The 13,695-nt window shown below is 40.9% G+C and overlaps 1 protein-coding gene across 1 annotated transcript in view; it reads left to right on the forward strand.

Annotated features, from left to right (window-relative positions):
* The window catches only part of LOC132832320 (sodium/hydrogen exchanger 3), a 123,259-nt gene that overhangs the window by 88,092 nt on the left and 21,472 nt on the right, over positions 1 to 13,695 (forward strand). The window contains exons 5-10 of the mRNA XM_060850232.1: positions 3,267 to 3,444; positions 5,353 to 5,573; positions 8,759 to 8,961; positions 10,199 to 10,288; positions 11,801 to 11,871; positions 12,540 to 12,669. Coding sequence (XP_060706215.1) covers positions 3,267 to 3,444; positions 5,353 to 5,573; positions 8,759 to 8,961; positions 10,199 to 10,288; positions 11,801 to 11,871; positions 12,540 to 12,669 — 893 coding nt within the window. The remainder of the gene's footprint in view (positions 1 to 3,266; positions 3,445 to 5,352; positions 5,574 to 8,758; positions 8,962 to 10,198; positions 10,289 to 11,800; positions 11,872 to 12,539; positions 12,670 to 13,695) is intronic.

Below are 13,695 nucleotides of genomic sequence, written 5' to 3' on the forward strand. Positions count from 1 at the left end.
TCATGCTGAGATGAAATAGATTTCTTCAACTCTGCTGTACACACGCAGTTTTTATTTCAGAAGTAATCTAATTCATGAAAACTCCTTCAGTAAGTTTAAATCCTTCATAAACTTACAACAAAAATAACTAACCTGTAAATAATATCTTGGAGCTATTAATTAAACTAGGAGCTTAAAGACTCTTGCTCTGTTATAGGCAGGTTGTGGAAGCAGTCAAGCAATAATAATGACATCATCATAGCACTCCAAGTTCTTTTTCAAATATTTATAGAAACTACTACTTGACATTGCCTGTGCCTGAGTAAAAAGCAATGGGGTATCTTTGCTCCAAACTTTAATAGCCAAGGGATTTAAAATAACTCAATAGTTCGATATACCTTTTATTCTGGTCTTCATGAGCATTGATACCTCAATGATAAAGCTGTGGAACACGTCGTGTGGGCTGAGGCTGTTCCTTGAAGAAAGATCAGATCAACTTGTCCTGCGAATGAAGTTTAAATGGCTCAGCCCACCATCCTTCCATTACCAATGAAAATTGGATGTACCAGAAATGTAGGAGGCATCTCCAAATCCAGATTCTGACCATCATTGTTTGAAATAGATCTCCCTGACTCTGCAAACATCTGACCCATAATCTCAGATCACTGGAGAAACAGTGAGCTACACCTGACACTCTTTTGAAAGTAAATATTGGAGATGCCAAAGCCACTTGATTTAGTTTAATCCAAAAATTCTTTTCCTTACCCATTGACTCTGCCTGACAACTGTCTGAAGCTGAAGCATACTTGTAAACTTGGAGTAATATTTAATCCAGAGATGATTTTCCCATTACATATCCGTCCTGTCATGAATAATGGGGAAATGGGGTAAATATAATTTGAGTCCTGTTCCCCTATTAAACAGGAGGTGGTGAGGTATCACTTACTGCTTTCCCTTTCTCTATTCCCATCACTTATTGACACCGATGAAAGGGCAATACAAAACCCTGGCTTTTGGATTCTAATTTCTAAAATAAACCCACAGCAAAATTCTTTTAATGGTGAAATCAAAGGTAGGGTTGATTAATATAACATTCAAAATGGCAGGGAATGACTCTGCGATTCCAAACATACATGACTTCTCAAGAAATTAAGGAAGGCAGAATAGAGACAACAAGACATAGAGATGTACAGCACAGAAACAGATCCTTTGGTCCAACTCCCAACCTAATCTAGTCCTTTTTTTTTTTGCCTTCACTTGGCCGTATTCCTCTTAAGCCCTTCCTATTCATATACCCATCCAGATGCCTTTTAAATGTTGTAATTGTACCAGCTCCCACCACTTCCTCTAGCAGCTCATTCCATACATGCACCACCCTCTGCTTGAAAATGTTGCCCCTTAGATCCCTTTTATATCTTCCCCCACCCTATGCCCTCTATTCATCGACTCCTCCACCTCAGGGAAAAGACTTTGTCTCTTTATACTATCCATGACCCTCATAATTTTGTAAACCTCTATAAGGTCACCCCTCAGCCTCTGATGCTCCAGGGAAAACAGCCCCAGCCTATTCAGCCTCTCCCTGTAGCTCAAATCCACCATACCTGGCAACATCCTTTGTAAATCTTTTTCTGAACCCTTTCAAGTTTCACAACATTCTTCCAATAGGAAGGGGACCAGAATTGCACACAATATTCCAACAGTGGCCTAACCAATATCCTGTACAGCTGCAACATGACCTCCCAACTCCTGTACTCAATGTGCTGACCAATAAAGGAAAGCATACCAAATACATTCTTCACTATCCTATCCACATGCAACTCGATTTTCAAGGAACTATGATCCCGAACTCCAAGATCTTTGTTCAGCAACACTCCCTAGAACCTTACCATTTAAGTGTACAAATCCTGCTCTGATTTGCTTTTCCAAAATGCATCACCTTGCATTTATCTAAATGAAACTCCGTCTGCCACTCTTTAGCCCATTGGACCATCTGATCAAGACCCCATTGTAGAGAAGATGGATCTTAAATTGCAAGTTTTAGTAAATCTGAGAGATTAAAAATTAGTTTGAGTTACAATTTCCTGGAGCTCAGTGTCCAACGATCGTTCCCTTGGTGAGCTGGGCTCGGTTGTTTTTTTTTCCCCCTTTTTGCAGGTAACACATTAGGTTTCTTTCCAGCTAGCAAGGTGAACACTGACATGGAGAGACAGGCTGCCAATTCAGCCTGGAGTTCTGCTTTCCCTCTGGAGGCTGAACAGTTATTGACTTCAAATCCTAGAATTGTACAGTTAAGCAATTTAACAAACTCTATTTGTCAAGCAATAAGGGTGGGTATTTCAGATGCTGATGGTTCATCTGAGTGGGCTAATTGGAAGGTAGTTAATCTAACAATGTATCTTTCCCTCCCCATTAGAATTTCCATTTGGAGGTCATGAGGTAACTGTAAAAGCATTAGTGCTCACTTTCACATAATGGGTCATGATGTCTCCCTTTGTCCAGAATTGGCTGGAAAGAAATGGCTTATGTCTAGATCCTTTTGTGTCAACTTTAGTGAGAATGTCTGTCTATGCAATTCAGGAGGGTTCAGAAGCTTCTGGAACTAGTTATGTAACAGTGTTGGCTATTTTGATTTCAACGAGATCGACCATTTTTGAAAGAAACAGAATTCAAACCTGAAAATACGGAAGAGATCTATTTCCACCTTACAATGTTACCCATGTCGAGTCCTGCCTTAACTCCTCTGCTGGAACCGTCTTACATACTTTTGTTACTACCAGACTGACTACTCCAATACACTGCTTCCATTTTCCATTAACTTAAGCCTTGCTAAAGATCTGCAGCCCGTATCATTATTTGCATCATATTCTGTTCACTAATCTGTCCTGTGACCATGAAATGATGTGAGAAATTGATTAGACAATGCCTCGATCGCAACCTCCTGAATTTTTGTTTTTAAATTGCTTCTTCCTATCTCTAACACCTTACCATGCTCTGAATGTGCCTTGCCCCTTTTGAACTGATTGTAACTGTTCTACCATTGGTGGACATGCCTTCAGCAGCTAGACCATAACCATTAGGAGTTTCCTCCCTGAAACATCTGCCTCCTTTTGACCAAGAATCAACCTGCCCTAGTATCTAGATAGGTGTTTTGTTAATACTCCTGTGATGTACCTTGGAATATTATAATTCATTAAAGGCGCCATGTAAATTGCTGTTCAGATGACATCCTTGTTCATATTTTGATGTGTAAAATCTGATGTCTAATATGGGACTTCTTTTCTTTGCAGTTTCTTTCTTTGTTGTGAGCTTGGGTGGAACTGCTGTTGGTATCGTCTTTGCATTCCTGTTGTCCCTGGTTACCAGATTTACCAAGCACGTGAGAGTGATCGAACCTGGATTTGTCTTTGTCATTTCATACCTGTCCTACCTCACTGCAGAAATGCTATCACTTTCTGCTATATTAGCGTAAGTAGTTCTAAAAAAAATCTATTCAACATTGACTCAGCTGTTCCCTCACTTAATTGTAGTTAGTGTCAGCTGTGGATGGGTAATGCCTTGGACACACAGAAGAAAGGGGAATGAGGGGCTTTCCTACTGACTTAGCATCTTCTAGTCTATGTTTAGTTTATATCTCAGAATTAACTGATCTCCATCTGGGTTGCAGTTATAATTAGTCAGTATCCAATGGCTGATCGCTACTCTTTATTGGAAACTGAGCTTGTCCTATTTTGTATTTGAACACAGGATCACATTTGACTCTTGTGGCTCATTCAAACTAAAAATGGATAAATTTGGATGAGTGTCCCTTTTGCACGTTTGTGAATTGAGGGTGTAGGCACAGAATATGCAAATTAAATGTTCAGAATCGATGGATAAACTCTATGTCAATTAAAAACAAACTGCTAGAGGAACTGAAAAGGTTTGGCAACATTTGTGGAGAGAAAGCAGGTTTAACAAAAACAGAAGTTACTGGAAAAACTCAGCAGGTCTGGCAACATCTGTGAAGAGAAATCAGATTCAACGTTTTGAATCCAGTGACCTTTCCCCTCGATCTGAACGTTCATTTTTTTTGATTTTCCTTCTCTTCGCAGATGCTGCCAGGCCTGCTGAGTTTTTACAGCAATGTCTGTTTTTGTTTTGCTTCTGATTTATAGCATCAGCAGTTTTTATGTCTGCCATTCTTCAGAACTGAGTACTTTGGAAAAGGTGGGATTCATGCTAATGACAAGGAGAAGTTGTGGGGGTGGGTGGGGGAAGGAGTGAGCAAATAATTGGAGATGGAGCCCAGGGAGTAAGAAACAAAGTTAGACAGACAAAGGGATGGTTGGTAGTAAGACAGGGAAACAGAGAAGCTGATAACAGGGACAAATCAGGTTACCTGTACTGAAAACAGTCCATGTCACGACAGGGTCTAGGGGTGGCTAAACAACTTAGAAAGTATTCGGGCTTTTATAATTAATGGGACTCAACATTGGGTTGTGAAGGTCGCAGGGTCCCCCAGGAGGAAAATGAGGTGTTGTTCTTGCTGGAGCACCGAAGCAGGCCCGAGAGAGAAATATTGGCCAGGAAACATGAAATGGCAGGCAACTGGAAGTTCAGTTAGTTTTGCAGACAGAACACAGGCATTCTGTAAAGAGATCACCCAGTCTGCATTCCATCTCCCTGACATAGAGGAGATCACATTGTGAGCAGTGAGTATAGTAGACCAGATTGAATGAGTAAAGTGGAGGTAAATCACTGCTTCCCCTGTCAGGAGCCTTGGATAGTGAGGAGTGGGGAGGTAAATAGACAAGTGTTGCACCTTCTGGGAGTGCTCGGGAAGGTACGTAGGGTATGGGGAGACTTTGTGACTGGGTTCAGATATCCATTCCCCATTCTTCTGTGTACGCAACCAATTGCCCATTCACAGCTGCGGACATGAATTAGAGTGTTTTATTTTATAACTTGAAATGTCTACAGTTTCGGGCAGTATGGTAGTTGACGGGGTGGTTACTTGTAGAGATCGCTTGGCAGTCTTAAGAGTTGAGAATCATAGCTCCATGGCTGCTTCGACTCCTTTGACAAAGTAGGAATTTTGGCACGGGCTGTAGAATAGACTGTCAGTCTTTGTTCCTCTGGGTGTTGAAATATCCATTTAATGATCATGGAGTGGTAAGAGACTGATTTCTTGGCAATGAGTACAGTCTCAAACTCCTGTTAGGAGTAGCTGCTGAAGAGCTACACTCCTCCCTGTAATTGGGCAGCTATACTTCCAGGACTCCCAGGGACACGTTTAAAAAGCACTAATGAATGGTGCGATTAATTTCCGTCAGTGTTGTTAAAGTTTAGCTTCTGTTCTCCCTGTCCTTAAACGTCTTGGTTCTTTTCCGTCAGCATTACGTTTTGTGGCATCTGCTGTCAGAAATACGTAAAAGCCAACCTCTGTGAGCAGTCAATCACCACTGTCAGATACGCAATGAAAATGCTGGCAAGTGGAGCGGAGACCATTATCTTCATGTTTTTGGGAATCTCTGCTGTGGACACAAGAATATGGACATGGAACACAGCTTTTATCCTGCTCACCCTAGTCTTCATCTCTGTCTACAGAGTTATCGGTGAGTATCGTAGTGTATGATGAAAATTTATCATTCAATCCTTCAATCATTTTTGCAAGGTTTGTGAAGGTTTGTAGCTCAGGTTGAGGTTTAGGGTGTAGGCTTGCTCGCTGAGCTGTAGGTTTGATATCCAGACGTTTCATTACCTGGCTAGGTAACATCATCAGTGGCGACCTCCAAGTGAAACGAAGTTGTTGTCTCCTGCTTTCTATTTGTGTTTGTCCTGGATGGGGATCCTGGGGTTTGTGGTGATGTCATTTCCTGTTTGTTTTCTGAGGGGTTGATAGATGGCATCTAGATCTGTGTTTGTTGTGGCATTGTGGTTAGAGTGCCAAGCCTCTAGGAATTCTCTGGCATGTCTTTGTTTAGCCTGTCCTAGGATAGATGTGTTGTCTCAGTCGAAATGGTGTTTTTTTTTCATCCATGTGTAGGGCTACGAGGGAGAGAGGGTTGTGTCTTTTTGTGGCTAGCTGGTGTTCATGTATCCTGGTGGCTAACTTTCTTCCTGTTTGTCCTACGTAGTGTTTGTGGCAGTCCTTGCATGGAATTTTGTAGATGTAGTTGGTTTTGTTCATGGGTTGTACTAGTCTTTTAAGTTTGTTAGTTTTTGTTTGAGAGTGTTGGTGGGTTTGTGTGCTACTAGAATTCTGAGGGGGCTTAGTAGTCTAGCTGTCATTTCTATGTAGATGACACCTTTGTCATCACAAAACGAAACTAGATAGAAGAGCCATTTAACATCATCAACAACACCCTCACAGGCATAAAGTTCACCAAGGAGGAAGAAACCGACAACAAACTCACATTCTTGATGTCATAGTCGAAAGAATGGACAACGGAGAACTACAAACCTGTGTATACAGAAAACCGACAAACACTGACCAAATACGTAACTACACCAGCAATCATCCCAACACACACAAACAAAGCTGTACCAGAACACTATTCCAACAAGCCATCACACTGCAGCACAGACGAACTTTGGAAAACTGAGGAGAACCACCTATACAATGTATTCAAGAAGAACAGATACTCAAATAATAGTGTGCAGATTACTCAAGAACAAACCACGACAAGCAGACCAAACACAGCCAGAAACCTTAACTACCTTACCATATATCAAAGAAGTTTCAGAAATGACAGCCAGACTACTAAGACCCCTCAGAATCCTAGTAGCACACAAACCCACGAACACTCTCAAACAAACAAACTTAAAAGACCCAGTACAACCCATGGACAAAACCAACATCATCTACAAAATTCCATGCAAAGACTGCCACAAACACTACATAGGACAAATAGGAAGAAAGTTAGCCACCAGGATACACGAACACCAGCTAGCCACAAAAAGACACAACCCTGTCTCCTTTGTAGCCCTACATGCAGATGAAAAAAAACACCATTTCGACTGGGACAACACCTCTATCCTGGGACAGACTAAGCAAAGACATGCCAGAGAATTCCTAGAGGCCTGGCACTCCAACCACAACGCCATAAACAACACATAGATCTAGATGCCATCTATCAACCCCTCAGAAAATGAACAGGAAATGACATCACCACAAACCCCAGGAACCCAATTCAGGAAAAAGATATAAATAGAAAGCAGGTGACAACAGCTTTGCTTCATTTGGAGGTCGCCACTGATGATGTTACCTAGCCAGGTAATGAAACGTCTGGATATCAAACCTACAGCTCAGCGAGCAAACCTACACCCTAATCCTTCAATCATGTTTTTCTATTTAATGAGGTCCTTTATTGTTTTATAAGTGTCATTTGTATTTTAACTTCCCATCACTTAATACTTTGACGTAACAAAATATAGCAGTCACCACTTTGACACTCAGCTGTTGGAGATTTTTGCTAGCTTTTGTGTGAAGATGTGCTTTCTGTTGTTCCCTCTGAACTCCCTCAATTTAGTTTTAAGTTGATATGCCCTTGTTCTTAATGCTCTCATTAGAGGAAAATGTTTCTGTCTACCAGATCTCATTCTTAAATATCTCAAGCAAAAACTGAAGTTGCTGTAAAAACTCCACACTGGAAGCATCTAAGGAGAAAAAGCAAAGTTAACGTTTTGAGTTCAGTGACCCTTTTAAAAAATATCTCCAATTGATCATTCATCAATCTTCTACATTCTAGTGAATGCAACCTGTTCTCATACATTGACCTTTTCTGCCCCAAATGCTTTCTGGGAAACCTGCATTGCTCTCCATTCAAAGCCAATGTATCCTTCCTGAGATTCACCCTCCATTTTACCACCAGGATAATGTTTTTGATTTTGTTTGCAGTGGTTTCATAGATTTGTTGTGGATTATTTTGCAACTCAAAGTTTTAAGAGATGAATGAATTCTGTTTTATTTATGATTTAAAATTATTATATGCTATTTATGACAACGTACACTCCAATCAAATACAATACAGGCATGTTAGTGTGTTTGTGTAACTTTGGATATCTAAACATGTACAGGCTTCTGAAATTATTTGCTTCAGTTTGTGAGGGATTTTGATAAACGCTTGATTGCATTCTCAGACAGGAAAGCAGTCGGGCTACAATAGACAAGATATCTCTTGATTCCTGATGTGGATTGACCACCAATGGTACCTTCTCTTCTGTAGACTGCAGCCAAGGATGGACAGACTGAAATGGGTAAAAAATTAGGTCTGCAGATGCTGGAGATCAGAGCTGAAAATGTGTTGCTGGTTAAAGCACAGCAGGTCAGGCAGCATCCAAGGAATAGGAAATTCGACGTTTCGGGCATTCCTGATGAAGGGCTTATGCCCGAAACGTCGAATTTCCTATTCCTTGGATGCTGCCTGACCTGCTGTGCTTTAACCAGCAACACATTTACAGACTGAAATGGCTCAGGCTAGACTTCCAAATAGAAAACAAATAAGTTGTCACAGAGCTACCATGACTTATGGAATTGAACTTCCAAAAAACAAAACTCACCTTCAGTAAGGAACCAAAATACTAACATGGAACAATAAAAGGTTGCATTGCTTACAAAATGTTCATCTTTTGGCATCTGTATGCCAATCCTGCCACATGTCATGTGATACAAAATAAGTATTGGTTTGTGCAACAATGCTGTGCTTTTGACTTAAAAGGTGCTGTAAGCATTTTTTAAAAAAAATTAACAGGTTTGAGCTTTAACTAAAATATTCCCACTCTTCCAATTTTTTATAAGGTGTTGTAATTCAGACCTGGATTCTGAACCATTACCGTGTGGTGCAGCTGGAGATTATAGATCAGGTGGTGATGTCATACGGAGGCCTGCGTGGAGCTGTAGCTTTTGCTCTGGTGGTTTTGCTGGAATCCGATCATATAAAAGAGAGGCGACTGTTTATCAGTACAACCATTATTGTGGTGTATTTCACTGTCATCTTTCAGGTAATTAACACTATGTTGTCCATAACTGCTGTGGTAATTCGATCAGTGAAGCCAATAAGGTATTCTATTTTTTGAATGAAACACTACAAACTAAGAACATTCTGCTACTTAAGGTGATGTACATGATATACTAATGTTCAAGTCTATGGAGGCGAAAGTGAGGACTGCAGATGCTGGAGATTAGAGTCAAGAAATCCTGATGAAGGGTTTTTGCCTGAAATATCGACTCTTCTGCTCCTCAGATGCTGCTTGACCTTCTGTGCTTTTCCAGCACCACACTCTTGACTTCAAGTCTGTGTCTAGTGCATGAAAGTGGGACTAATAAAGACAGAATTATAGGTTTGGCATTGCAAACTCAATGGGCTGAAGGGCCTCTTGTGTACTGTATAATTCTATAATCTCATGTAATGACTTGAGAAGAGCAGAGGAGCAGTTGTGTTGCCAAATATTTAACCCTCAATCATCATCCTGAAAGATCAGTACGTGGCTTTTATATAATTGTTGTTTGGGGGGATGTAGCAGAGTGTAAAATAGCTGCTGCATTCCCTGCATTTTAGTGCTGATTACACTTTGAAAAAAAAACTTCACCTTTCAGGATATAAATGTGAATAGGGATCTATCTGCTGATATTGTTCATCAGCACAGGCCATGCATTGAATGTCCTAAGTGTAGCACTGGAAAAGCACAGCAGGTCAGGCAGCATCCGAGGAGCAGGAGAATCGACGTTTCGGGCAAAAGCCCTTATTCTCCTAATACCAAAAGATCAATCTGGAGATAAAGTTGGACCCTATAATGGAAGTATTCCCTCATGATTAATTTTTTTAGATTAGATTCTCTACAGTGTGGAAACAGGCCCTTCGGCCCAACCAGTCCACACCCACCCTCCGAAGAGTAACCCACCCAGACCCATTTTCCCTCTGACTAATCCACCAAACACTATGGGCAATTTAGCATGGCCAACATACCTGACTTGCACATCTTTGAACTGGGAGAAAACCAGAGCATCCGGAGGAAACTCAGGCAAACACTGGGAGAATATGCAAACGCCACGCCTGAAGCTGGAATCAAACCTCGGACCCTGGTGCTACAAGGCAGCAGTGCTAACCACTGAGCCACCGTACCAACCATGATGTAGAATACAAACAATTTGCAAGAGTTTTGACAGTTTACATTGTGTTTCAGGTCTATGTTTTATTTTATCTATCAGAGATGAAGACTTGTTTGGAATGTTTTTCAGGGTCTGACAATCAAACCTTTGGTTAAATGGCTGAAAGTAAAGAGGACCCAGCAGAGGGAACCTTTACTCAATGAGAAACTTCATGGAAGAGTAAGTTCTTGTCTCTCAGGATCCAATAAATGTGTAAAAGGAGGATTCCCTAAGTCCTTCACTGGAGTGCTTATTTTCTGCTAATCAACATGAGTGAACCATTTGTGTTCTTATGAAAATTCAGCAGCAAAAGAGCAGTTGGAACTAACTACTTTTTAAAAAAAAAACTCCATTCAAATTCTTGTGTTTTCACGGTAGGGTTTGAACATACCAGACTGAATTTATTGTCCGCACCTCTGCGCATTGGATTATAGGAAGAGCTTTTAATCAGGTTGGGAGGGTGATAGTTGGGGATCTCCAAACCTTTGGCTTGGTTAGGTCCTTTATCTATGGCTTGGAGACCGCCTGCCCACCCTGAGGCCCTTAAGTGGGAAATTCTTGCCCATTTAAGGGCTACATCTGACCACTGGTGGTATTCACTCAGCATTGGGGTCATGTGGGAAGTCTGGAAAGAAAGTACATTCTCTAACTTTTTTTCCCTGAAGCTGTGTGCACCTGCAAGGTCAGTGCACAACAGTGACCGTGTAAGCATAGAAAACCTCCATTCTCACTATGCTGTGCTTCTCTGAGGCTTAAATATCAACAAGGAATAATGAAATAATAATTGCAGATATTTAATTGAAGATAGGTTTCATGTGTCCTAAATACACTGCATCTGACTTCTATCATTGTTGCTATTAGACTGACTAACAAGTCAAGAAACTAATACACACATCATATTTATTTTTAGATTTATTTAATATTGTCACAAAGACTAAATACAATGAATACATTCACAAAGTGTTGCCAGTCTCTGGAACCGTCTTGGATCTCTGTTTAAATAACGCAAAATTACAGTGATGGTTTTGCTATTTTGTCCAGTTGTAGTATATCTAATGGTTCAGCTCCCACTCACCTACTTGGCTGAGATCTTGGTTCCGGGCTACTCTTCCATTACTGCTGTTGAAGCCGGCCATGAGTCGCTGAACCTGCGCAATACCACGGAGAGCCTTTCTGGTACTGATAATGTGAATGCTGCATGGTACTGTTTCTATGGAGATCGTGAGCAGTCCTGGGCCCAGGAGCCAAATGCTGCCAACCCTGATGGACGAGCACATCCTGTCACCCCGGCAATTCCCCTTCCAGCCATCATTCACCACCTCTGGCCTGGGTCCCTCTGAGATGTTGTCTTTGGGTCACTGGAGTACTGGTAGCAGCTACCATTTCCTCGGTGCCTCTGGCCAGCATTGGAAATTCTGTGAGCAAATCCAAATATCCCACTCAATTCAAGGACAATTTGAGATGAGGAACAAAAGTTAGCCCTGCCAGTGATGCCCAAGCCACTGTAAGAGCTAAGAAAATAAAAATCTCAAAAAAATCTTGTAATTAATCATCTGAAGAGAAAATTCAACCAATTTGTTTCAAAACAAATAGCAAAGGTGTTGTCTTATTGAGGATATTTAAAAACAACAATTTGTACAGTAGTGTTCCAAGAGTATTCTTCTCACTTTTTAAATCATTGTGCTTTTTAAGGCTTTTGATCACATTCTTTCTGCAATAGAAGACATCTCTGGTCAAATTGGACACAACTATCTTCGAGACAAGTATGTGACTATTTTTTGTGGTAGAATTTATTTTCCAATCTACTTTAAATATTTAGTATAATGTGTTAATATTCATTATTTAATCAAATAAGGTTTACTATTTTTGGAGATGTACTGGATCGCATTTCATTTGGTACTTTGCAAGATCTATGCTAGTACTGAAAATCTAATCCAATGTTCCAAACTGCATGACATCCCCTCTGGAACAGTACAATTTATAATTTCATAATAATGTTTCACAAAATGTTTATTTTAGATTTTTAAAATGTTCTTCATAGAATTCTGACAATGTGAAAGCAGGCCATTCAGCCCATGTCCACACCGATCCTCCAAGGAGCATCCCACCCAGACCCCTCACCTTTCTCTGTAATCCTGCATTTTCGATGGCTAACCCACCTCACCTGCACATACCTCACACTATGATCAATTTAGCATGGCCAATACACCTAACGTACAAATCTTTGGATATGGGTTGAAACCCAAAGGAAACCTATGCAGACATGGGGAGAATGTCTATGTGGAGTTTGCACAGTTGCTAGAGTGTAGTATCGATCCTCTATCCTTGGTCCCTTGTGCTGTGGGACAGCAGTGCTAACCATTGCCCCCACACACTGCACACTCAATTTGGTTAATGTACATTACGCCCGCTTTTTGTGTTCTATTCACAGGTGGACAAACTTTGATAGAAAGTACCTGAGCAAATTAATGATGAGGAAATCGGCACAAGTTAGTCGGGATAAGATCCTCAGCGTTTTCCGGGAACTGAACCTGAAAGATGCCATCAGCTATGTGTCTGAGGTAAACTCCCCAGGAGGCCTATTCTTAACACAGACACAGAAAAGATGGGCATTGAATCTGGTCATTAATATGCCTGACAGTGTTAGTCTAAAAGAGATCTCATCTGTCGGAAAATATTTTTCAGCTAAAGTGTTGGATTTACTTGTCTGTTGAGTTTGGGAGGATAGCATGATCTTGGAATGGATGCAAAGCAACACCAGGGATGAGCGCCTTCAGTTGAATCATGAGACTGGGGGAGCTGGGATTGTTTTCAGAACAGTGAGGGTCAGGAGTGGATTTAGAGGTCTTCAAAATCCAGAAGAGAATTGATAGTTCCTCATTACTCGCTCTGGAGAAACTGGCAGGAGGGTCAGCAGCAGGAAATCAGATATTTGGCAGAATAAGTGGAGGAGAATGAGAAGTTTAATTGCTGCAATAAATTGCGATGATCTAATGTGCATGACCTGAAAGGGTGGGATGCAGATGGAATGGTAAATTCGGAAGGAAATTGGACACCCACTTGAGGAAATTGTTGGAGTGCTGTGAGTTGGGGTGGGGAGGTGGTGCAGAGAAGTGAATAAAAAGTAGAACTAATTAGGTAACTCTTCCAAGATGCTGCAATCATCAGCTAAATGGATGTCCCCTGTATTTATCTGTGTCTGACTTGTTGCAATGTAGCTGTATAGTTGATGGGCTGTCCAGTGCATATTGAATGCAGAGCAGCTAATATTTGATATTGAAAAGCGAGGGTCTCTAAACCTACTATCATCTTTGAGCAGTGTCCTTACTGTTCACCCAAGAAAAAGACAAACCTGCAGCTTTGCTGATTTGAAGTGGATCAATAAAATTCTCAATGTGATGTTCTTCTCTTTTAACATCCTGTTTGCATTAATGAAAGAAAATCTGATCATGTTATCAAGATGGTTATGTCCCTTCACCCTGCATATGTTGATTCTGACACTTTTTTTATCTGACTGTAATGACTTTATTTGCTTCATCTTTGCCCAGCTTGAAGCTTACATTCTCACACTGTTGAGCCATCTGTCC

This window comes from Hemiscyllium ocellatum, chromosome 34 (assembly GCF_020745735.1).
Source record: "Hemiscyllium ocellatum isolate sHemOce1 chromosome 34, sHemOce1.pat.X.cur, whole genome shotgun sequence".
Classification (NCBI taxonomy): Eukaryota; Metazoa; Chordata; class Chondrichthyes; order Orectolobiformes; family Hemiscylliidae; genus Hemiscyllium; species Hemiscyllium ocellatum.